General features: G+C 36.9%; 2 protein-coding genes across 6 annotated transcripts; one reads left to right on the top strand and one right to left on the bottom strand.

Moving 5' to 3' along the window:
- Nucleotides 1–7,676: 7,676 nt before the first annotated feature.
- Nucleotides 7,677–13,815, top strand: LOC121241306 (polyadenylate-binding protein RBP47B'). Of its 3 annotated transcripts, none has more exons than XM_041139024.1 (8): nt 7,677–7,868; nt 9,786–10,266; nt 10,525–10,595; nt 10,668–10,798; nt 11,459–11,555; nt 12,075–12,233; nt 13,060–13,160; nt 13,250–13,815. In XM_041139024.1, exons 1-8 carry the CDS (start codon nt 7,737–7,739, stop codon nt 13,338–13,340), a joined length of 1,263 nt encoding a protein of 420 aa, XP_040994958.1. In that variant the 5' UTR covers nt 7,677–7,736; the 3' UTR covers nt 13,341–13,815. The 3 variants fall into 3 exon arrangements, with proteins under 3 accessions (XP_040994958.1, XP_040994957.1, XP_040994956.1); XM_041139023.1 differs by having other exon boundaries at nt 10,522–10,595; XM_041139022.1 differs by having other exon boundaries at nt 10,519–10,595.
- Nucleotides 13,816–15,629: 1,814 nt separating this feature from the next.
- Nucleotides 15,630–24,999, bottom strand: LOC121241556 (aldehyde dehydrogenase family 3 member F1-like). 3 transcript variants are annotated; one of them, XM_041139380.1, is made up of 11 exons: nt 24,726–24,999; nt 24,306–24,374; nt 23,932–24,028; nt 23,580–23,786; nt 23,357–23,481; nt 22,844–22,948; nt 22,541–22,713; nt 22,152–22,242; nt 21,585–21,734; nt 21,049–21,399; nt 15,630–15,821 (listed from the first exon to the last, which is right to left on the bottom strand). In XM_041139380.1, the coding sequence occupies exons 1-10, from the start codon at nt 24,921–24,923 to the stop codon at nt 21,127–21,129; spliced, it is 1,488 nt and encodes a 495-aa protein (XP_040995314.1). In that variant the 5' UTR covers nt 24,924–24,999; the 3' UTR covers nt 15,630–15,821; nt 21,049–21,126. The 3 variants fall into 3 exon arrangements, with proteins under 3 accessions (XP_040995314.1, XP_040995315.1, XP_040995316.1); XM_041139381.1 differs by lacking the exon at nt 24,306–24,374 and having other exon boundaries at nt 24,726–24,977; XM_041139382.1 differs by lacking the exon at nt 15,630–15,821 and having other exon boundaries at nt 21,257–21,399; nt 21,581–21,734; nt 24,726–24,979.
- Between the last annotated feature and the right edge of the window lie 1,591 nt (nt 25,000–26,590).

Below are 26,590 nucleotides of genomic sequence, written 5' to 3'. Positions count from 1 at the left end.
CTTATCCTTATCACATGGAGTATCACACAGGAATGGGAACCGGATGTGGTGATTATAAGCCACCTATGTAAGGCAGGTATTGCCCCGGCCAAGGTTCAACTAATTTTGAACCATTTAGATAATGGGTTTGATTAATCAAACGCTATCAAACATGATCCATCCATAGGTCATGACCTTTTCCAAGTGTTGTTTTGCTTGAATTTTAAACTGTCTTATTTATCAATATGTAATCTTGTAGTATATTATATCACAAAAGTATAATTATATATAGTTCATGTAATTTGTGTATTTTTTATTTGTCAAGTAATGATCATTAGCAAGCGTCTCAATTAATTTAAAAACGAATTTTAGTAAATATAGTATAGTGATATCTCCTCATAATTGCAATGACCGAAATAAATATTATAATTATTTAAAAATTATTGTTAAAATAAATTATCATAAATAAAAAGAATTCAGTTTAGATAAAATAATAAATATAAAAGGTCGTTGCACATGTTCAATACATGATATTGTGGCTGAGTGAGACGTTTAATTTGCTAAAGTTTTTTATTAATTTATTAAAAAAAATGTCCATTAATTTGCTAAAGTCGTGACCTTCAATATAGGATCATTTTGAAACCAATAAATAATTCCTTTTTTAATAAAGTAATCCATCGGCCGCCTAATTAATAATGAAGTGAATATACGTACAGACTTGCCTCTCAATTGCATGCCATCGTCCGCAGGATACGGCGGATTGACGATTCCCGAAGATTTCCCAACCCCATAGCTTAATTATAATTTATAGTTTTAGGAATTATTACTTATACCTTAAATAATAAGTTATATTATTAAAAAATTATTTAATTTTTTATAATCATACGTTTAAATTATTTTTAAACATATTACATTTATTTAAAAATAAATTAAAAAAATATTTTCTGAGCTAGAAATAAAGATCATTTGATTTTTTAAAAATTATTATCATATCTTTAAAAGTTTGAAAGTTGTAATTATCTGAAAGTTAATTGTATGAATATTTTCATTTATTGACGATCTTTCTAAATTTGAACTATATTCCGGATTATGATTCGGAAAAGCACGTTTGAGAAAAAAATGTATTTCCTCAAATGTACTTTTTAGTTTATTCGAAATTAAAAAGTACTTTAATATATAATATTCAAATAACCTAATTTTTTTTTATTAAAGAGCTCTTTATAAGACTATTTAAGTACATTTTAAATCTCTTAACGCAACTCTATACATGCCCTTAATTTGTTTGGTCATAAGTGAAGTTCTTAAAGAGTTTTTTGTTTTTTTGTTTTTTGTTTTTATAATGTCGTAGACAGTAGGTAGGGATGTGTCCATACTCCAAACTTAGGGATGTTTGATGAATGAGATGAGATGAAAAATTTATCAATAATAGTGAAATAGTTTGAGTTATGATGTTTGATGAGATTTTGAGAAATAAGAGAAAAAATATTGAATAAAAACATTATATAGATAATATATTGTTAAAATATTATTTTGTTTTGAGATTTAAAAAAATTAAATTATTTTTTGTTTGAAATTTTGACAAAATTGTAATGATTAGTTTGAAAGAGTTTTTACTTAAATAATATTTAAGATGGAAATGAGATGGAATGAGATAAGATATAAATTGTTTCCAAATATCCCTTTAACTAGGAGGAAATTTATTGGAAAAAATCAAACCAGGAAAAAAAATATAAATACATTATACAATATGAGTAGTTGCTTTAACCAATATACTGAGAAAAAAATTCTTTCTTACTCAATACTCTGGTTTGGATTTAAGAATCACTCCAATTTATTTTATCTTATTTTATCTTATTATTATAATTTTTTAAATTTTTACACAAAATATAATAAACAATTCAACGTTTTCAAATCTCAAAATAATAATAATATTTTATTTAACTTTTAAATTTCATCTAAAATCATCTCATCTTATCTCACTATCCAAATCTCACACTGATGCAGTACTCTCAATTAATTACATGACATAGAAAAGCCAAGTTAGTTGTAGAATTTAAGAATAAAGACAATTAAAGGATACATCTTTATCAGTTTGGTGGGAATGACTATAAATGGTTTGAGAAATTTATATTCTTTTAGCATCTATATTGTTAGAAATATAATGATTGGAATTGTTAATGTAAAATTAGTGTGTTGGCATATATATGCAACGAACTTTATTCATGTGAATAATAATTTTTGAAGGTCAAGACACATGATGGATTACTAGAAGAAATTTGAACAAAAGACAAGAAAAGGACATTCGCTCGTCAATGACTCGAGTGAATGTCAGACAAAAAGTTTATTTGATATGTGCTCGAGTGAGTTTTAAACCGAAAGCTCGCTCGACATTCGTTCAATAGTTGGAATTAGACAAAGAATTTGCTTGACACATAGTGCGACATTGCCTCGAGCAAAAATTTCAGATTGTTTGCTCAATACGGGAGTGACACTTAGCTCAAGTGAAGACTTGAGAAATAGCTTTTGTCTTGGGTTTGGACTCTTTAAGTAGTCTAATCATGTCATCATAAGTATATATAGAATAATATGCATAACTTATCGAGTGGGGGATACAGCCAGAGTTGTCGTATTCATTGTATTCTTGAGAGAAAATCTTAAGAAGATCTGTTGCGTATAGAAGATTAATTTTCTCTTGATAATCAGACCTCTATCATACCATGCTGTGTTCGAGTACTGTTGAATCCATTGGTATGGACATGTTCTTTGGCTAGAAGGATTTACGGAGTTGTATGGATGCAGAGATTTAGTTGGTGCTTGTGGTGAAACCATAGAAAGGTTAGTGGTCTGGAGCTGTCGGGGTGTAGAGATCAAGTGAGATACTCGTTCTATTTATTTTCTTCGAGAGTCTTATAAGTGTTTCTAAATTGATTATAACGAAATCAATTTCTATAGTAGATTTTAGGTGGTGACTTACACCTAGTTTTAGATTTTGAACACGTTCTTCAAATGAGTTTTCACTTCACTGCGAAAATTGTTTTGTTGATTACTTCCAATGATCTAATTGATTGATTGGCTGATTGATTGATTATAAATCTAAATAGTCAAAATTTTTTAGAAAATACCTATTCATCCCTCTCTAAGTATATTTGGGATCTGAATCAATGATTTTTAAGTTGGTATCAGAGCAGAGTTCATCCCATTGGGACTTAGTTAATAAGTGTAATCCTGCATTAGGTGGTTCGAATTTATAGATTTCAATCACTTTCATCACCACCTTACTTTGATGGCAATAATTATGCCTATTGAAAAGTTTGAATGAGAGCTTTTTTAAAATCTATTGATGAACAAGTGTGGTTAAATATTGCAAAAGGTTGGAAATTGCCTGTCACAATTGTTGATTGGATTATGAATACAAGTCTAACAAATTTTATTAGTTTTTAAATTATGGTTATATTTACAAATTTAATTTATAATTTAAATTATATAATAGTTTGGGCTAGTAGGAGACAAAGGGGTAGGAGGCACGCGGAGAGTGCTAAAAGAAAGGGTTAGGTGACAATAGGGGACAACAGGGGCATGCCAATGGGCAAGCGGTCAAAAGGGTCATAAGAGACAGCACGCCAAGAGAGTCAGAAGGGTCATGGGGGATAAGGGCGCATGGGATGTCAGGAAGGGGACGCACGCAAGAAAAGAGATTCAGTTCTTCTTCCTCTTCGACCTCTCCTCTAACTAGAGAACATAGAGCTCTAGTGAATGTCTCTCCTTCAATAAATTTATATACAACATCATTATTGTATAGTGAGATATGAGACCATGAGAGACTATAAACAAGAATATTATAGTAGATTTCTCCTCTCCAAACCCCCGTGAACGTAGGCATTAAGTCAAACCACGTAAATCCATGTGTTCATCTCTTTTATTTCTCTACATTTATGTTTTCCATTCACCGTTATAGATGTACGTATCGCCGTAGTACAACAGTACCAGAATATTGCCAGGGGCTCCAAACAACACCGAACGAGGCCCAAGTCACCCAGTGGGCGGGAGTGACTCCTTCTCCCCTTTCGCCTATTGAGCGATTTTTACTGCATCAACAGTGGTGCCTTCTGTGGGATCTGATTTCGTCTCTTCTACGGAGGTGGGAGAAGGACGATTTTTCGGCACACTGAATAAATCACCAGACAGAAAGATGAAACCTTCATAGATGAGTATTCCTAATTTCATTTAACGTTTACATTTATGAAAAATGGGCGGACGATGAATAGCACATTGGCTGGGTCGCCCATCTTCCAAACTCTGGGATTTTGGTTTATGCACAGCACCCGAGACACTAGACTCAATGTGGGGGCACCTAGAGACGAGAACAGTACACGGTGGCACAAGTGCACAGTGCCAAGCACGGGGTACGTAACAGCTGGGTGCACGCCGTGCACCTAGTGACTCTATGGCCCGCTGAGCCATCTGGGGTGGTCGCTAACCACCCCACTCCCACGGCATGGTTCCACGTGAACCACGCCCTTCGCACCCTCGGCGGTGCCACGACCCAGCCGTGGCATGACCCATACGCGGCGTTGGCGGCCACCATGATGACCGTCGGTGCCGTCTGATTCTTCTGGGCTAGTCTCCAACTGCCCGCTCCCCCACGACATGGTCCCACATGGACCGTATCCCCCTCGTGCGCTGGGCCAGGGCACGGCCCAGCTGTGTCATGGACTGATGGGTACTGGCAAAGACCCCCGTAGTCCACCGGCGTCCTCTAGCCACCCCAGTAGTGTCCCCGACACCCGCTGCTGGCATGCAATGATTGGCTGTGCACCCAGGCGCACGCCACCATGCACACAACAGAGAGCTCGCAGCTGGAACTGCCCACCCGGTGGTCACTATGTGAACTGACAGCTCTCTTTGCCCAGCCGTCACGGCCCCCGTCTATAGGGACAATTCACTACCCACTTCGTATGTACCTTGCCATGTACATGGGAGTGTTGCGGCGGCACTGTGCCCACATAGAGGTCATCGGCTCTAGAATGTAGCTTGGTGCTCGGGAGCACCGCACAATATCTCCTCAGCCCAGAATCCACTCAACTCGCACTACTGCTTGGCCATTGTGTGGACACGTAGCCCGGACACAAAGCTAGGATACCATCACAACTCAGAAGCCACGACTCGGACACCCAACTTAGGGCCACTGGACAGCTCACCAACAACAAGGGACTTGGCAGCTCGCCACCACAGAAGCTCTCCTCGGCTCGAGCAACCCCGCATTGCATGAGACGTGAACATCACTACATTCACGTCTCGGGACTCGGACACTATGCACATCTCGGGAACTAACACACTGAGCCCCCCTCCACGGCCCACCATTGGAGCCCCTCAGCTTGGCAGCTCACCTACACGGACACTGACATGCTTGGGCAACAGCTCGGACATCACAGCTCTGAGACCGCCAACTCGGACAACCACTCAGGAAACAGCTGCATGCACGACTCAGAAGACACAGCCCGAGAAACCAACAGCTGCATGCACAACTCGGAAGACACAGCCCGGGAAACCAACATAAGCATGCACGATTCGGAAGACACAACTCAGGAAACAACCGAGTGCACGGCTCGGGAAACATTCAGCAAGGGAAACAACCGCATGCACGACTCAGGAAACCAACACCATGCACTGCTCGGTTACGTGGGACTCGGCAATTCGTCACTTGCACAGCTTGGACAACGCCTAGGGCTCGACACAATTCAGTTTGGACCAGTGAAAAGACTTGGCATGCTTCCAAAATAACAAAAAAAAAAAAAAAAAGAAAAAGAAAAAGAAAGAGAGAAAGAAGGGCAAAGCAACATACAGCTACGAACAATTTTCGGCCAAGCAAGGACTGACTATAGCAACTAGAAATTTCCAGGTATTATCTCACAAAATTTGTGTGAATTTATTTTTACTAACAAAATTACTTCATGTAGTGCGGAACGCAGATCAAGAAGACGAGTCCCTTGACTCGCTGCAGGGTAAGGTCTCAAGTCCTTGGACTTGGCACTGACCCTCCGTCTAACAAAGTCGAGTCCTTACACTCGCAAGAAGACATATTCTTTGACTCGATAAAAGTCGAGTACATTCGCAAGAAGACGAGTCACTTGACTCGCTGCGGGGTAAGGTCCTAAGTCTCCAGACTTGGCACTGACCCCCTGTCCAACAAAGCCGAGTCCTTAAACTCGCAAGAAGATGGGTCCCTTGACTTGATAAGCTGAGTCCTTACACTCGCAAGAAGACGAGTCCCTTGACTGGCTGCGAGGTAATGTCCCAAGTCTTCAGATTTGGCACCGACCCCCTGTCCAACAAAGTCGAGTCCTTACACTGGCAAGAAGACTGGTTCCTTGACTCGATAAGCCGAGTCTTTATACTCGCAAGAAGACGGGTCCCTTGACTCAAGCCACAACCGCCATGCATAGGTAACCTTTGGAAACGAGCCGACGGGCTCGACAACTGCCTAACGTGGACTCAGGGGGTCGATGGGCCCTCTTACCACTTAGTGTGGGTTAACTCACACAAACTCCAGTGCCAACAACAAGATAAAGACCTCAAACGAACATACACTATACGAACATCCGACCTCTGAGCTCCACGCCAGCACCATACACGACCGAGCCCATCTCCTGCATAAGCTGAGCTTTGCGCTCACACCATACGCGGTCGAGCCCATCTCCCTCATAAGCTGAGCTTTGCGCCTGCACCATAGTGGATTTTAAGTGGTGACTTACACTTAAAGTGTTTTAGATTTTGAACACGTTCTTCAAATGAGTTTCCACTTCGCTGCCAAAATTGTTTTGTTGATTACTTCCAGTGATCTGATTGATTGATTGGCTGATTGATTGATTATAAATCTAAATAGTCAAAATTTTTTAGAAAATACCTATTCATCCCTCTCTAAGTGTATTTGGGATCTGAACCATTGATTTTTAAGTTGGTATCAGAGAGGAGTTCATCCCATTCGGACTTAGTTAATAAGTGTGATCCTGCTTTAGGTGGTTCGAATTTATAGATTTCAATCACTTTCATCACCACCTTACTTTGATGGCAATAATTATGCCTATTGAAAAGTTTGGATGAGAGTTTTTCTAAAATCTATTGATGAACAAGTGTGGTTAAACGTTGCAAAAGGTTGAAAATTGCCTGTCACAATTGTTGTTCGGATTGTGAATACAAATCTAACAAATTTTATTAGTTTTTAAATTATGGTTATATTTATAAATTTAATTTATAATTTAAATTATATAATATTTTGGGTCAAAAAAATATTTTTAGACGTAGAAATAAGTTTTAGACCCAATGGGCCATCTGTACCATTGAAGTGGGCGAGGAGCAGGGCATATAAGATGTTTGCCCCCGGCTCTGCCCCCAGCCCCGCATATGCGGGTATCATACCTAGTCTAATTTAATGATGAGATAATCCAAGTTTAGAGGCCATGCTTGAAGATTGTTATGCAATTCATAATGTTTGTAGTTTTGTTCAAGATCTTTAGGTAAATTAAATGTCAAATATGATAAATATATGTTGAAAATTAGGAGATAATGATTAAAAATGATCAAAAATATTTTTGTTTTATTAATTTAGTTGAAACAAGTGAAAAATAATTTATTAAAAGATGTTGAAATTTTATTTATTAAAATATAGAGTCTGGAGACTCTGGACAGGTGAAATTATTTGAGAAAACAAGCGATAAGTAGGAGTGGGTTTTTGAGCGGAAGCAAGTACAACGGCAACGATGGCAACGATGTCGTCTCAGGGTTACTATCAGCCAACTACGGTGGAGGAAGTCAGAACTCTCTGGATAGGTGATTTGCAGTATTGGGTCGACGAGTCCTACCTGCATACCTGCTTTGCTCACACTGGCGAGGTCCCCTCCCTCCCTCCCTCTCTCCCTCTCTTCCTCTCTCTCTCTCTCTCTCTCTCTCTATATGTGTGTGTGTGTGTGTGTGTGTGTAACTAAAATTAGTTGATTGTCTTCAAGTCCAGTCCAGACACTCGGTGGAAGCTGTTTTTGAGTTTGTAATGTTTATGTGTGGTTGAGAGGTCGGATTTTTTCAGATTTCTTTTGTTATTACACGGTGAGAATGGAACGGCGTTGTTGGGTTGATCGGGCTTTTCGATTTGGGGGTAGTAGTAAGGTAATTTGAATGGGAGCTTAAAATTTGATTGTTTCTTTAATGTCAAACCAAGTGATTAGGGCTAGTCTGCAAGTTCATAATTACCTGTGAGTTCTTGCGAATTATGGGTGGATTTGTGGTGTGTGGGAGGCCGGATTTGCTCTGTAATATATACTATATTTGTACTTTGTCTTTTCTTTGAGAGCTTAGTTGATCAACGAAAAGTAAAGGTCTTGACTTTTAAGTTGTTATTGAGTCAGAAGACGATGAGGAAGAAAATTGGTCTTCACTTGAGCCAAATATTTTTCATTACTTACTAGTGTTGACGTTTGTATATTTATTTCATATGTAGTAAACACAATTTTACATTTTCCTGGCCACCAAACAAAATACCTCTGTTGCGAAAACTGCCTTTTAGGTTTGTAAGATGGGAGCTTTTTCAGTTCTAACAATTCAGGGCACAAATCTAGTATTACAATAACACTGAAACTTCATATAATCACCTACCCCTCCAGGAAAACAAAATAATAAAATGTCTTTTTTTAGCTTATATATAATGATGACGAAGCCCAGAGGGCAGAAAGAAGGTTGCTTCCTCTATAGGTTCAGGCAAAGAACATCTAGAAGCTAGCTGTTAGTTACTCATTTATTTATTTTTATCAGTACTCTTATATAAAACCGAGTTACCCAATTTTCTTTTGATTTTTCAAGTGCATTTTCTTTGAGCATGCTCTATATGAGCTGTCTCCAGAGTTACGCCTCTCCCCCTACACTTTTTGGTCTACAGTGAGGGGGATATCAGAGTTTCAGTTCTTAATACAGAAAAATGGGTACTTATATTAAGATCAATTGCATGATCATGTATATCCAGCTTTATAAAAAAGGTGATGAAGCTCCACATTTGGATATCATAGGACTAAGATAGGGAGTCGATGTCTAAATTTTAGCTTCACACAAGCTTTACAAGATTTGAGATAGTGGAAGTTGAGTTTTCGTTATTTATTCTAATTTCCCTTTACGAAGTGGAGATTGATGAATAACAGCAGATTTTATATTTGGTCTATTATTATCTCTTTACTTATCAAACAAAAATGTTTTATAGTCACTGGTGCTACCTAGTTTCACATATATGGCATGATACCTAAAATGGTCTTGGAGTTGCCCTGATATGTGGTTTAGTTATAATATCACCTACACAACATCAGCATGGCCTTTTTGGTGTAAGAATCAAATGTATTGGTGTTTGAGTTCAATCTGAGTGTACTTAACCCAAACTTCAGAGAATTCTGTTCCTCTTATGGATCTTTTCTGAACAGTCACAGACGTTCTCTTTTTCTGCCGTGCTTCTTTAATTTCAAACAACTGGCATTGTTTGAGACTAAGTTTTACAGGGTTTAATGTATATTAGCTCCATTTGGGTGAAGAATGGCTTGGTAGAGCGTAGTGACTAGTGAGATATGAACATGGGCTATTTATTATTGTAAACACTTCCTAAAGACCAGTCTGTCAAGTGATGAGACATAATATTGCCTTGGAGCCATAAGTCGGTAACTGCCAGATGTTATGGGGTGCATGTGGTTATTTTCTCATGCAAGCTTGTTGGTCTGTGGCCTGGCCTTGAAAGATATGTTATTAATTTTTTAAATGGATAACTCTACCCTTCTCAGGTAGTATCAATAAAGATTATACGTAACAAGATCACTGGCCAGCCCGAGGGTTATGGGTTTGTTGAGTTTGTTTCCCATGCAGCAGCTGAAAGGATTCTACAGGCTTACAATGGGACTCAAATGCCTGGAACTGAACAAACTTTCAGGTTAAATTGGGCTTCTTTTGGTATTGGGGAAAAGCGTCCTGATGCTGGGCCTGAACATTCTATTTTTGTGGGAGATTTAGCACCTGATGTTACTGATTATCTGTTGCAAGAGACCTTTCGAGTTCAATATCCATCTGTTAGAGGTGCCAAGGTTGTGACTGATCCAAATACTGGACGCTCAAAGGGATATGGATTTGTTAAGTTTTCTGATGAGGCTGAAAGGAATCGTGCTATGACTGAAATGAATGGTGTGTATTGCTCAACTAGGCCGATGCGCATTAGTGCAGCTACACCGAAGAAGACCACTAGTGTTCAACCATATACTGCAGCTAAAGGTATATATAAAAACTATTTTTTAAGGGTATCGAAAATTTTATTGATAAGAAAGCATAAACATAGCCCAAGTACATTAACAATGATGCTTGGACAAGTTATCTTTTTCTGCTTTTGATTACTGTTAACTTATTGAGTACTGCTGGATTCATGTCTTTCCTATATAGGAGATGGGCCTTGGCAGGCCTGTAGCATGCTTAATAAATTTTCTGATGCTATTTTGGCCTTATTCTCTTACCTATTGACTTTTCTAGCAGCAGCATACCCAGTGCCAGTGTATACAACGCCAGTGCCCATGCTTCCAGCAGATTATGATGCTAATAATACTACAGTAAGTAAGACATACGACACTCATTTGGGATCTTATGTCTCCTCTCTTATTTAAATATTTTTATCTATGCAGATTTTTGTCGGTAACTTGGATCCCAATGTCTCGGAAGAGGAGCTGAAGCAAACCTTTTTGCAGTTTGGGGAAATTGTCTATGTCAAGATACCTGTGGGCAAAGGATGTGGATTTGTACAGTTTGGGACAAGGTTTGTTATTTGTGTGCATGTGAAACCCAATTTCCCTTACAATGTTGCATGTGGCTACTAGCATATGTATGACCATCCCTTTTTCTTTTCAACTTTTACCTTCCTTTAGAAGAGCTTGGGTGTTGAGTTAATTTAGGATACTCTTAGGGGATGTTTGGTAATGTTTTTCCATCTCATCCCATCCCATCTCATTTCATCTCATCTCATCTCCTTCCCAAACATTATTCAAACAGAAATATTTTCAAACTAATCATTACAACTTTTCCAAACTTTCAAACAAAATAAAAAAAAAAAAAAAAATTCAACTTTTTCAAATCTCAAAACAAATATAATATTAAAAAATTATATTCTAATAATATTTTAACTTTATAATTTTTTTTATTCAACTTTTTCTCTCTCTCCTTTTCCAAAACCCCATAAAACATCATAACTCAAATTATTTTACTACTATTCACAAACCATTTCACTACTATTCACAGATTTCTCATCTCATCTTATTCTCCAAACATCCCCGTAATGTTCCTTTTTTATGCAAGAAAAAAAATTGTGGTGGGATAAGGGATACACTTTATTTACTCTAATACTTTTGTCAATTATTTTCTCCACTTTGTCTTTTCTACTATCCATCGATTCCTGATTCTCCAACATTTGTCTATATAGAGCATCTGCTGAAGATGCAATCCAAAAGATGCAGGGGAAGATGATTGGTCAACAAATTGTCCGCATTTCTTGGGGTAGGAGTCCGACTGCTAAACAGGTGATTCATTTTATCAGCCAGGAACACCTGAATGTACTAATTAAGCCGGATGTTACATAATGCTGGTGGAATGCTGGTAAATTAGCCATATCTTGTCTTGGCAGTTGGAAGGAACAAAGAGTGAGCTTGTGTCAAAAGAGCTCACTAATAGTCATGAGAGTGAGCTTGAATCAAAGAGCTTACTAATAGTCACGAGTTGTGCTAGGGGCATACCATTCAACGAACCATTTTCACTGAATCAATAAAAAAATTTATTTAATATAATTCAGAAATTTGAAATAAAAAATTTGGATCGGTCAGAAAAGGTTGTCAAATGGAATGCTAACTGCCATATTTCAATAGTCATATTGACTTTTGTAGATAAAATAGGTAATGTTCTGCATTATTATTTTTTTAATAAAATTTATTTACCGATAAAAAAAATGTTCTGCATTATTTTTTTACATTCGGCCAGGTTGATGGATATAGATGCACATATTGTCTCTGGTTAGCCTTCTAATCTGGTCACCATTTGTGCAGGAGATTCCCGGTAGCTGGGGTCAGCAAGTAGATCCGAGTCAATGGAGTGCTTATTATGGTTATGGACAAGGCTATGATGCCTATACTTATGGGGCTACAAATGATCCTTCATTATATGCGTACAGTTCATATGCTGGTTATGCACAATACCCTCAGACTGTAAGTTGTTTTGACATGAGTTTCACCTGTCGTTGTCGACGTTATTCCTGGACAATTACAGTAGTTTTGCATATCTTATTTTACTTTTTTGATAGGCATATCTTATTTTACTTATAACAACAAATGTTATTACATTTTTTTTTTCAGCTGGCCTGTGGTAAATTTAGTCTTTTTTTTTTTTCAGCTGGCCTGTGGTAAATTTAGTCTACAGAAATGGAGTCATCGTTTTTTTGTCTTTGGCCTAGTGAGCCATTGTTTCTAAAACCAAATAAGTTGGTCCTAGAAAAAGTTTGAGTGAATTGCATGTATGACCTATGTCGAGAACTTAGGGTACGTTTGGATCCCAAACCTATCTCAACTCATTTTATCCAATCATTACAATTTTTTCAAATTCCAATACAAAATATAATAAACAATTCAACTTTTTCAAATTCCAAAATAATAATAATATTAAAAAATAATATTCTAACAATATTTTATTTAATTTTCAATTTTCATCTCAACTCAACTCTACTCAACTCAACTGAGTTCAACATCTAAACACAGCCTAAGCTCTCAATAATTTTGAGAATTTTGATGAGGAAAATTCAAAATTGAAGAAGGTTGGTGATTACTTCTCCAAAATTTAAGGAAACACCTGTAATGTTATTGTCATTGCTAAATATGAGAATCCGGTTTTGGAATGTATGTAAACGGGCACATCTTATTGTTACCCTTCCCACACTCGTGCATGACAGAGAGAGTACGTATATGGAACATATTTGCTTTAGCTTAGGGGAATCACAAGTAATTTGAAAATGACTATTCCTAATTGGTTCATTTTCAGGTTGATGGTGTTCAAGATATGGCTGCTATGGCAGGTGCTGTGCCTGCTGTCGAACAAAGAGAGGAGTTATATGATCCATTGGCTACGCCTGATGTTGATAAGTAAATCCTCTCTCTCTTGCAACATAAATGATGGAACCAAACGACAAAAGATATTAACTTGTTTATCCTATTTCGATGTTGATTGCCAGGTTAAATGCTGCGTACCTCTCTATTCATGGAAGTGCCATTTTAGGGCGGCCCTTATGGCTGAAAACCTCATCACTGTCACAGCAAGGGTAGACATCTTTGGCATAACCTGCTTCACATTCTGAATTTATTCCATGTTTTCTGGAGCTCTAGCAGATAGAGGTGTACGTACTCATAGACATGATGGATTTTCACCCTGGAGAAAAACTTTTAGCACATGCTTCACATCGGTGCACCATGTCCACAGTTGGACTACGGTGCTGCAATCTTGAGTAGAAACAGTCAGGCTGTGCCTGAGTTCAGTATATCATGATTTTGGAATTGAGCCTTTTATTTCTGTTTGCTTTTTCTTTCTACACTTATGCGATGTGGATGTCAATACAGGAAGACTCCCATGGGCAAAGTTCTTCTCAAACATAGGAATGGTTTGGGCCACATTTAGACTGTTGCTTCTCATGTGTTAAAAAACCATTTATTATGCCATCGCCATATGCCAAAGGTAAAGACATAAAGGCATGGAGTTGTACTGCTACTCTATTTTGAGCTAGTATAAGCAAAAAATTTCAAACTTTCTTCTCTCCCATGTATTAACCAAAAGGCTGAAACTGTCTCCCTTCTTGTGCTTCTTTACTTTGAGTAGTAGTGAAATAGTTTGAGTTAAGATGTTTTATTAGATTTTAGGAAATGAGCGAGAAAAAGTTTGAATAAAAATATTATAAAGTTAAAAAATTGTTTGAAGATAATTTTTTAATATTATTTTTATTTTGGAGTTTAAACAAGTTGTATTAGTTTTTGTGTTTTGTTTTGAAGTTTGTAAAAGTTGTAATGATTAGATGAAAATGTTAAAAATTTGAAATTGAAAAATGTTTTTTATTTGAGTGATGTTTGTAAAGGAAATTGTGAGAGAAATTTTGAGAATTTCTTGTTTCATCTTAGTATCCAAATGTATCCTTAATATGCATGCCTTTTATATATGCATAAAGATGGCTCTGCAATCTTTATACAATCTTTCATGCAATTTGTATAATCTTGAAAATCATGGCTTCAATTTAATGGCGGGAGCAAGAAAAATTCCACAGGCCCAGTTTTTGTTTTTTGAATCAAGGTCATGCATTGAAAATAGAAGCAAAATACAGCATCAAGTGGATTAGCTAAAATACTACAGACTAGTAAGGGTCTTTCCCACTCTATAGATTGTAAGGAGGGTCTTTCCCACTATAGAAATCTAAAAGACAAGGTGAAATAGAAATGAGGGGAATGCTTCCATATAAGCAATTGGAAGCTGCCCATTGCGCAATGGACTGCGCACATCGATTGTGATCTTGATGTATTTTCTTAATGTTCTAACTCTCAAAAGATTGTAGAAGAATTCTAGTATCCTTGGCAATTGGTTCTATGATTTTATTAAGAAAATCATAGAACCAAGATCTGGTGCCTCAACCGCAAAAATTGCCACTTGAGAGTCCCCTCCAATTGTATTTTTTTAGTCTGTTGAGCCTTTGCTTCTTTAATGCCTATGTACATTGCAGTGGCCTTACCTAGATTGGAATTTTGACTTTTAATGAAGCTGGTTATAATGAAAATTAGAGATTCATCCTCTGATCTGCATATTGTTGTAGTAGCACTGCATGTGCTTCTCACAGTTACATCAAAAGTTAGCAGGAAATGGTCTTTTGGAATAGCTTTCCAATTTAGAGGATTAATCAGCTGCTTATTGCCCCAAGCATTACAATGCTCTTTGAAATTCGTAAGTACACCATTTACAGATTTTTCCAAGTTTGGTTGAATAGAGTCATGCACAATTTTGTTTTCAGAAACAAGATATTATCCATGGCAATAATGGCAAAGAGTTGAAACTGGTGCTCTTTAAGTGAAGGGATGTTGAGGGAATTTGAAGGGGTTAAAAAACACTTTATCCAATTGATAATCCTTATAGCTGCAAAACAGGAACTATCGCCAAGGAGACTGTCTACATAGAATCCTAGTAAAGGGGCATTTTAGAAACAAATGAGTAGGGGTTTCTTCTTCAAAATAAGCAAGTCTAGTCAATAGACTAGAACACAATATTTACAAGCCTAAGCAATAGGCTTGCTACTTCAATTGTAAGATTGACATTTATTTTGGAAAATGCTAGTTTGTCTTGGATTTGACTGCTAGTGTATATTTATTTTTTAAAAAAAGTTTAAAAAAGTTACTAGTAGTGAATTTGTATATATATATTTTAAAAGTTTAAAGATGTTTAAAAAATATTTGAAAAAGAAAGAAAGAATGAGATTGCACCAGGGGCACGCCTAACAGTAAGAGTTAGGCGGCACATTAAAAGGATCATTTATTTAATGCCTTCAAGAAACCTCTTATTCTCGTGAAAAAAGGGAAACCAAGTCAGTCACTAGGTATTATCAGTCTTTGTTGGTTTTTTTATACGTAAACAACATATCAGTCAATGCCTAATGTAATTCAAGAGACGTCACGATTTACAACCCCCACTCTGCATACGAGTGCTACAAACTTTCACCCCTTGCAAAAAATTTTTGCTTAAGCACACAGACACAGGGAAAGCATGTCCAAATCACAAGACTGTTACGGCTGGGAAGGAGACCCTAATCTTTACGGTCTTGTCTTAAGCACGTGGGCTGGGTCAATTGTATAGGGCCCCTTGTCTTATCTATTTTACCTATTTGAATTACTCCGTTTGAATTTGTTATGTTTATTGGGTCACGTTGGCTTAGTGGGTCCGTTTAGGTCCATTTCTATTTTTATGGTTAGTTATTTAGTAATGGGTCAGTTATTAAGTTGAGTCCGTTGGTGATCATTTGACCAAGTCTATCTGTAATTTCTTTAAGTACTCTTCAGTGCTTCAGTAAAACATTATTCAGTTTCTACAAACATTGAGTTACATATTGGAGGTCCAGGCCCCTCGAAGAACCTACATAATTTACATACTAATTTTCAGCCTTCATAACAATGGTATCACAGCCGCTTTCCTGCGACATGGTTAAGGGTACACACCATGCTCAGTTGGCGAAAGTAGTGTCCATGCTGAAGGGAGAAATCGTGCATCTGCGTGAAGAACAAGACCAACAAAAACATATGCTGGAAGTAGTGTTACAACAATTGAATAATTTGGCAGCTTCTTATGAACAGTTAGCAGCAACAACAGGTAATCCACCAAAAGGAAATCAAGTCAGTAATAATCCTTTATTTGAAGGGAATGAGGGCATTCATGCTAGAACCTTAAGGTTGGATTTTCCAAAATTCATCCGACCCATGGAATGGATCTTAAAAGCACAACAACTCTTTGCTTATTTTAATACGCCTAAGGACCAAAAACTGCAAATAGCATTTTTCCATATGGAAGGAAAGACTATTTCTTGGTATTGTTGGTTAATGGATTCAGGACCTATTGGTAGATGGGAAGAGTTTGTTTCTACACTTAAAGTGTGTTTTGGACCCTCAACCTATGAGGATCCAGTAAGGCTGTTCACTAAGTTGAGACAAACTGCTACTGCTGAAGAATATCAAATAGAATTTGAGTACCCATTTAATAAAATCAGTGGATTAACGGAGGAATTTCGTATTAGTGCTTTTATTAGTGGGTTAAGGGATGATTTGAAGATAATGGTGACCATGCTTAAGCCGAACTCCATTTCAGCTGCTTTTGGGTTAGCTAAATTGCAGAAGGAATAAGTTGCTAGAAGAAAAGAAGGAATCAGTAGAAACTTAAATCCAACCCAAACCACATTTCCTTACACACCAAAATTACCTGCACCTGCACCATTAATGAGATTACCACCACCACCACCCAGATCTGAAAATAGAAATTATCCCACTGCCTACAACCCAAACCAAAACCCACCTTTCCCATAAAAAAAATCTCTCCTACCCAAATGCAAGAAAGAAGAGAGAATAGGCTTTGTCAATTTTAATCACAAGCGTAACTGGCCTAGGGTTTTTCTGTTGGAAGGATTAGAGGAGAAAGAAGAGGAGGAAGCTGAAACCAGTGAAGGGAAGCTAGCTAGCCCTTATTCAATTAGATGACCCTGTTAAGAAAGAAAAGGAGTTAGGGGAATTGCTAGGCATATCACTGCATGCCATGACAGGTTCATTATCACCTAAGACCATGAGGATTGAGGGCTTTATTAATCATCAAAAGGTTTTAATTTTTGTTGACACAGGAATCACACATAGTTTTGTAGATCAATATGTAGCAATGAGATCAAAGCTACCAGTGGGAGAAAGCCAATTGACGGTTAAAGTGGCTAATGGAGATAACCTTCCTTGCCAAGGATACTGTAGGGTAGTTCCTATCCAAATACAGAATTTAAGGGTTAAAGCTAATATTTATTTATTGACTTTGGGAGGTTATGATGTTGTGTTAAGGGTTGATTGGCAAAGAGGTCTTGGGTCCATCTTATGGATTTTTAGTGACTTAACTATGCAGTTTAATTTCAGGGGAAGTGAATGTAAGTTGCAGGGGCTACAACCACCCCAAGAATCTTTAGAAGAAGAGGAACGTATTGCTAAATTGAAAAAGGGGGTTGCTAAAGGAGTTTGGGGGTATTTAATTGGAAGGGAAGTGAGGACAGCAGAAGAAGCCAGTATACCAGTAGTGTCAAAAATAGTGAAGGATTTTTAAGCTATGTTTTCAGAACCCCATGGTCTACCTCCACCTCGGAGTAATGACCATAAAATTATTCTGCAGGAAAACTCTAAACCATCATGTTCGGCCTTACAGGTATTCATATTAACAAAAAGCAGAAATTGAAAGACTGGTGACGGAGATGTTAAGAAGTGGAATTATACGAGGGAGTCAAAGTCCCTATTCATCCTCGGTGTTGCTGGTTAGGAAGGTGGATGAGAGCTGGCGAATGTGTGTGGAGTACCGTGCCCTCAATAAAGATATGGTAAAAGATAAGTACCATATCCCTAACATTGATGAGCTATTGGATAAACTTTATGGGGCTGAAATTTTTTCTAAATTGGACTTGCGTTCTGGTTACCATCAAATTAGAATGTATGAAGGGGACATACACAAGACAGCTTTTAAGACCCATGAGGGTCACTATAAATTTTTGGTAATGCCCTTTGGGTTTACCAATGCCCCCTCCACATTACTAAGGTTGATAAATGAGATATTTCGACTCTATTTAAGAAAGTTTCTTTTGATTTTTTGACATATTAGTTTACAACAAGTCATTGGAAGACCATCTACAACATTTGCAGATTGTATTGGATACATTAAGATCTCATCAGTTGTTTGCAAAACAATCAAAGTGTGTATTTGGTTGTAGTGAGATGGAATATCTTGGTCATTTGATCTTTAAAGATGGTGTTAAAGCTGACCCCCATAAGATTACATCAATGCAGAGTTGGCACTGCCCAGAAATTTGAAGGCCTTAAGGGGATTTTTAGGTCTCATTGGGTATTACAGAAAGTTTATGCAGAGTTATGGTGCCATAGCAGCACCCTTAACAGCTCTACTCAAGAAGAACTCTTTTGTGTGGTCTGACAAGGCTCAAGCAGCCTTTGACAAATTGAAAGAAGCTATGATTAGTCCTCCAGTTTTAAAATTACCTGATTTTACTAAGAATTTTGTGGTGGAATGTGATGCCTTAGGTGAAGGGTTGAGAGCTGTGTTAATGCAAGAAGGCAGGCTGATTGCTTAACAGGTCCATATTGATCAACAGGCCTTGAAATACCTTTTGGAGTAAAGAGTGGGCATCCCTACCCAACAGAAATGGGTATCCAAGTTGCTTGGTTATGATTTCTCGGTAGAGTACAAAAGTGGAAAAACTAATAAAGTGGCAGATGACCCATCTAGGCTACCTTGTACAGAAAAACCACAACCAACAACTAACCAAAACACCATACCAGAATCCAACCCTTCCTCCCAAATAGAACACAAACAGCCCTTCCTCCACAATACCCAAACCAATCACCCATACTCACAAGCCATAAGCCTTATGCAAACCCAATGGATAAGAGAGCTAAAGAAAACTTACCCCCAAGATTCCCAGTTGCAGGAGCTATTGAGCAACTACTATCAGGGAATCTTGGACCAAACTCAATACCAAGTCCACAATGACTTACTCTTTTACAAGGGCAGGTTACATCTGGGGAATTTGGTGCCATTCCAGCAAGAGATCCTGCAGCAGTTCCATTGCAATCCATTAATGGGTCACACAAGAGTATATAAAACATATGCTCAATTGAAAAAAGAATTTTACTGGCCTAGTATGAGGAGGGATGTTCAAGCCTTCATCCAAGCTTGTGATAAAGAAAAAAGGTGGAAACAATTCAACCCACAGGCCTGCTCCAGCCTTTGCCAATTTCCACCAGAAATTGGCAGGATATAAGCATGGATTTCATTGAGAGGCTACCACCTTCAGGAGGACATACAATGATCATGGTGGTGATAGACAGATTGGGCAAATATGCTCATTTCATGTCTCTTTGACACCCATATACAGTAGTGACAGTAGCACGTATTTTTCTGGACAATGTATTTAAATTGCATGATTTTCCATTAACCATTGTCAGTGATAAGGACCCAATCTTTACAAGCCAGTTTTGGAAAGAACTTTTCAAATTGAGTGGCATTGAACTTTTGCTGAGTTCAGCTTACCACCCCCAAACTGACGGCCAAACAGAGGTGATGAATAAAGTACTAGAAGGCTATCTGAGGTGTTTTTCAGGAGACAGACCACGAGACTAGTCACAATGGTTAACTCTGGTTGAGTATGCTTACAATACATCATAGCATACCTCAACTAGGGTTTCACCATATGAAGTGGTCTACGGACAGGCACCCCCAAGGGTGTTACCATATGAAATACGATCCACAAGGGTTCAAGCCGTGAATGAGGAACTCAAAAACAGAGAGCTTATCAACAAGTTAGTCCAAGAAAATTTACAGGAAGCACAAGCCAAGATGAAGTTATATGCCGATCGAAAAAGAACTGATAGGGAGTTTCAAATAGGAGACAGAGTGTATCTAAGGTTACAACCTTACCGATCAATGTCCGTCGTGCTGTGAAGAAACCTCAAGTTGCCACTGAGATATTATGGGCCGTACACGGTGGTTCAGAAAATAGGGAGAGTTAGATACAAGTTAGATCTACCACGAAACTCACAGATCTACCTTATTTTTCATGTTTCTTGCCTAAAGAAAAGGGTTGGAGACCACATAGAGCCACTTACTGAGCTGCCAAGGGTAACTATGGAGGGAACCTTATAGCCTAAGCCCGATCTGATTTTGGATTGAAGATTTACCAAGAAAGGACGGAAGGCAGGCATGGAGATGTTGGTACAATGGAAAGGGATGGCCACAGAAGATGCGACATGGGTGGAACACGAAGAGCTCAAACGGCGTTTCCCAAACTTTGAGGACAAGGTTTTCTGAAGAGAAAGGATATGTTAAGGCTGGGAAGGAAACCCTAATCTTTAGGGTCTTGTCTTAAGCACGTGGGCCAGGTCAATTGTATAGGGCCTGTTGTCTTATCTATTTTACCTGTTTGAATTAGTCCGTTTGAGTTTGTTATGTTTACTGGGCCACGTTGACTTAGTAGGTCCGTTCAGGTCCATTTCTATTTTTATGGTTAGTAATTTAGTAATAGGTTAGTTATTAAGTTGAGTCCGTTGGTCATCATTTGACCAAGTCTATCTATAATTTCTTTAAGTAACCTGCAGTGCTTCAGTAATACATTATTTAGTTTCTACAAACATTGAGTTACATGTTGGAGGTCCAGGCCCATCGAAGAGCCTACATAATTTACATACTAATTTTCAGCCTTCATAACAAGGACTCTTCAAATAAACATGTTTAATTTGTTTCTATTCTTCCCCTTTCATCTTTCAATGAATATTTGCAATCGATCTCTCAGTGGGAATATGCAGGGTGGTATGATCCTCTTCTAGGTTTCTTCAAGCCCAGTATGACAAGGAGTAATCCAAGATAATCCGAATTATAAGCGCACTCAAGGAGTTGCCACTTGTGAGCATTCCATGGAGGATATCTAAACCAAAAATCAGTGAGAAAACTTCTTCTTGTGATGGCCTTCTCATGGCTGAATGTGTCAAATGAGAACTTTCCATGGTACCTGCCCACCCCACTTTCACCAACTCCTCCGAATGGGAGGGAATCAGCAGCATACTGCACATTTTACCCAATACAATGAGAATGCAAGCTAACAAGATGATGATCACAAAGTATCAGAAAGTAGACTCGGAGTGCAAAATACAAGACTTGCTTTAGTTTGAGAGTGCAAATTGTATTGATGCCAATTAATTAATCTAACAAACTAAAGTAGCAAAAACAGTGAAGAGTTTCTTACATACTTGAATAACTGCATCGTTGATCACCACGCCTCCGGATGATGTTTCAGATATCATCCGTCTCTCCAGTGATTTATTTTTGGTAAAACAATATATAGCAAGTGGTTTGGGTCTTGAATTCAGAAATTGTATACTGTCTTCAATTTTCTCCAACTGTGAAACCAATATGAAAAGAATAGTTTAGCCTGCAACTCTTGCATTATTTACTTGGCTCTTCTTGAGCTACCATCAGATTTTAGATGAAATTGAATGCTAATCCACATAGTTTGACTAAATATGAAAATAGTTACAGGATTTTGAAGTTTTTCAAAAAGCTGCCTTAATGTGAATATATGAAAACTGGATTTTGAAATATTACTCTGTTTTCCTAACTTGGTTTCCATTTAAGATTATGTTACATGCTAAAACATGAATAGAGGGACCATTATGATAACATATACAAATGTGGTTTTTACTTTTATAAATTTTGAAACTGATCCACTTTTTAAAAAGGGGGTCAAAACCCAAGGACCATTTTATAATTTAGACCTACTATTAATATATAGATGCGTGTGTATCTATGTATCTTACTGAAATTATTGGAAGCAATGGACCAAAGATTTCTTCTGTCATGATTGCTGCTTCAAGTGGGGGATCCACCAAGATTGTTGGCTCTATGAACCTGCATGGAATTTCATAACATGCATTAGAATTACTTGTCAATATACCAAACTTAAAATCAGAATGGTGTCAAAGAGGTTTAGCCCGCCCCCCACTAAATCCTAATCAGGACCAAAGTGGCTATGAATAAGTCATTTTTAGACTTCTGGGACTCCCCAATGTTATGAAGTGTTAAAGAACAGGGACTCGCTTTTTACCCGTAAATAAGACACTTATCTGTTTTCCTATCCACCAAAAAAGCAGTAGAATCAATCAAAGATCGTAAAATAAGCAAAAAGAGCAAAGATCATGTTGTTTACAAGTGATCTTCGTCCAATGAACCACCATAAGCAATAGAAGCCTTAACATTTGGGTCCTCCAGAAGATTCTTCAATCTCAAGAAATGTTGTTTGTTTATTATCCTTGCAATACTGTGTGATTCTTTTGGGTTTCTTCCAAACATTTCATTGATGATGGCCTTCATCATCTCTACCTGAAGGAGAATATATATATATATATATATATATATATATAATCATTTCCACATATTTCTTTCTGAATTAGAAACTAAAAAACTTTGAAATCATAGATGCACATATATGTATTTTCTACTACTTCCATACCAGAGTTGGTATATTTTTCTTTTCTGCAAGGATATAATCTATTGCTATGCACGCTTGTCCAGCACAGGCCCCGTATTTTCCAACAACAATTCGCTTTACAGCAGCCTTGTGATTAACAGCACAGAAGAAATCTTTATAAGCAAATTATCATTTCATAATATTTGTATGAGTAATGCTACATACAGTCGCAGAGTGCGCAAGCGTCATGCAATCGCTTTGAAAAAAATAGGATCTACTATTAAAAATTAGTTACATAATAATTATGGGACACAAGGAGGATATGAAAATAGAAATCCAAGGGTATTTAAACTAAGAAGCCAACTTGTGACAGAAAAAAAACTGCAAGATATATGAGAAGTGTCATTCATCCTTTTATTAGTTATCTGTCATTACATTATCTCCTTATGCAGTATGAAATGATTGAAATTTTTTTTATTAGCTCAATCATCTGTCAATCATTTGATATCACGTCAGGGATGATGAATAATATTTTTCAAGACATGTATACATTACCTTCCTGGCAAAAGAACTAGAAAGGGAATCAACAACAGCAGGGCATTTTCCACCCAACTCCAGAGTAACAGGTGTCAGATGCTTTGCAGCAGCAGAAAGAACAAGCCGTCCAATACGTGCATTTCCTAGCATTAGTTTTGACATTTACTTCTATTTTATTTTGTTTTCGAAAAATAAATAAAAAGGCAAAGAAAGGTGAGAGCTTGGTTCATGTTATTTCTACCTGTAAAGAAGATTTTGTCCCATTTCTGCTGCAGGAGTTGTTCAGCAACAGTTGGTCCACCTTGGAAAACCTTGACAGCCTTATTGTCCACAAAATTGGGGATAGTATCCGCTAAAAGAGAAGCACAGGCAGGAGCTAACTCCGACAGCTTTAGAACCACTGTGTTTCCAGCAGCTATTGCCCCTATCATTGGTTCCAAGGACAGTCCTATGTTTTGCATAAAAAAGGCGACAAATCATATAATAATTATTGATTTTGTATTTTAACAAAAAATAAATATATAAAGTGGGTAGAGCTCTCAGAAGGGTTTGATTTGGTTTTTTTATTTTTTCCTATAAAGTTATTTACTCACCAAAGGGATAATTCCAGGATGAAAAAATGAGGACAAGGCCAAGCGGCTCTGGAACAATTTCAGCAGTACTAAGCACAGCAATCTTTGGCAGTATAGCCTGTCAATGTCAACCATGCATCAGCAAACGTGGTGTTTAGTATATATATATCCTGCCCTTTGTGAGCTTCTTGAAAAATCACCAGGAAATCTGACTAAACAGACATGTTTTAAGTATATTCTTCTGGGATTCATTGTCACGGAAAAGTACTTTTCCTTCTTGAATCCCAGTGAAAATTCTCTTTTGGGCATCATTGCTGTTCTCCTTCATCTTTTCCAAAGCCAAGAAAACGCATTGACTCCTTAAAGATCATGTAAAGCCTAATGAATGAGGTTACCTTTCTACCTGACATCCATTCTTTTAAAGACCCCAATGCATTATTCAGCGACTTTGTCAAGGTTCCTATCTGCAAATCAGGACGGTGTACATATAAAAAAAGCAAGAGGTCAAATGCTTAGGATCTCCCATCTCTAAAATGAACATCACCCTTGTACAAAAACATTATATTTATTCTAAAAAAACAACATTATATTGTCAACTTCCACATAAACAAACCAAGCACCCATGAAGAAAAATATATGGAAATTAGCAATCAAGCTTTAGAACCAACAAACAAAAACCACTCTAGAATCGTCTAAATGAAGGATAAGAAGTAGAAAAGTCCAACAAACATCCTCAGATGATAAAAATGTAAGATATAAATCCTGAAAAAGTTGTAACTAATAAGTCATGAAGGAGAATTCTCCACACTTGATACCTCATCTCTGAAGGCCTCAACATGATGTTTTCCCAAGTCCTGCTTAAGAGCCTTAAAGATATCTTCCTCTTTCTCCTTTAGGAGAGTAAGCAACCCTTTGAGCTGTGACTTCCTCCAAGATGCTTCCTTGGTCTTTCCCTGACTGTAATATTCCCTCATAGCCTCTAGATCTCTTTCCAAATCTCCCACACTTTCCATGGTTTAGGGAAAGAAAACAAACAAGTGCACCATCTTAGCTCTCCATCCTACTATTTATCCTATAAAGATCAACTAACCTTATTTGCGCTTCATTAAAGCTGCTCGTTGTATATGTGTCAGTTTCAACCTTACATTAATACATGCACAACCATATGTTATATTTGTCAGACTTTAATTAAATTTTAATTGAGCTACACGAAGTTTTGGTGAAACCCGAGTGGATTTCAATCTATTAGAGTTTTAATATAATAGTGAAACTGAAAGAGATGGATTTTCTTATTGAATTATTTAAAGTGTATTTGCGAAAAACTTCTTGTTAAAGTCGGTGTATTCTTGATATTAGTCGACACTTTGTTCCCGAATATATGTACCAATTGAAATAAAATAAAATAAGCAAATTGCCATAACCCACATGACTCTTTGATGAGCAATATTATTTGCATGAAAAAAGGAGCGGTAAATTGCACATGAATTTTAGGCAGGTGCGAGTGGATCAAGTCATGCAACCCCTCGTTTATATATCCCTTGGCAGTACGTGATCTTTCTGATTATTAATTCCAAGAGCCAGCCGTCCACAACATACGTCTGGACTCTGCACTTGTCAAAGGTTGCCATACGAATCTCTCCCTCAACAACTACACTTCACTCGATGAACATATATATTTGCTGCAGTACCTCTTCCTCTTAATGCCCAAAAATTAAATTTGTGACATTTGGAAACCAACTGAAGCAAACCCAAAAAAAATAAAATAAATAAAAAATCAATGCATTAATGACTACTACTCTAACCTGAATGATTTTCAGTCTCTCTCTCTCACTTTTTTTTTTTTTTTTTTTTTTTTTTTTTTTTTTTTTTTTTTTTTTTTTTTTTTTTTTTTAAGAAAGTAAGATTTTTCAGTCTTCTAATACAAGACTTTGACTAGTCTAATATAATAAGGAAATAAAGAAAATTATAAAAGATTATCTTACAGATTTAGAGTACTGGCATTTGACTTGCCAATCTAAAAATTTTGAATTTATATTTGTAAAATTTTTTGTATTGAAGTAGTCAAAACTTGGGATATCCACATATGAGTTACATTAAATCAAAACATTTCTTCATCTTTAGCTAGACACTGTTTGTAGCCAAAACACATATTTTATTCCAAAATATTGTTATCTCCAATTATTAATTAACATTGTCAATAATAATATTAATTAACTGATTTTGTGCATGGTTATTAATATTACTATCTTTAATTATTAATTAACATATGAATAGTGTAGTTGTAAAATATGAATAAAAAATTTAAAAGAATATTATTATTAAAAAGAATATTATATTAATATTTTGACTAATATATAGATAATCCAATATGAGGATATATGTTCAATGACTTTGACTTTAGGTAAAAAGTATAATTTTAGCCAAATTTTGGCTTTAGCTTTGGCCAGATCATTACCTCTTAGTGACTGAGTAAGAGGCAATGGTCTAGCCAAAGCCAAAGCCAAAATTTATTTGGCTAAAACTAGATGTTTTGCCTAAAAGTTAAAGAGAACTGCTACATATGTAAAAAGATTACATAAAGTAAATCTATAAATTAATGTGGTTTTATGGAATCCATTAGATATGCTTTATAATAAAAATAATTTTACAATCTGATGAATTATATCAAGTCCCATTAATT

The sequence above is a fragment of the Juglans microcarpa x Juglans regia genome, chromosome 7S (genome assembly GCF_004785595.1).
Source record: "Juglans microcarpa x Juglans regia isolate MS1-56 chromosome 7S, Jm3101_v1.0, whole genome shotgun sequence".
NCBI lineage: Eukaryota > Viridiplantae > Streptophyta > Magnoliopsida > Fagales > Juglandaceae > Juglans > Juglans microcarpa x Juglans regia.
This window is presented reverse-complemented; position numbering and strand designations above follow the sequence as displayed.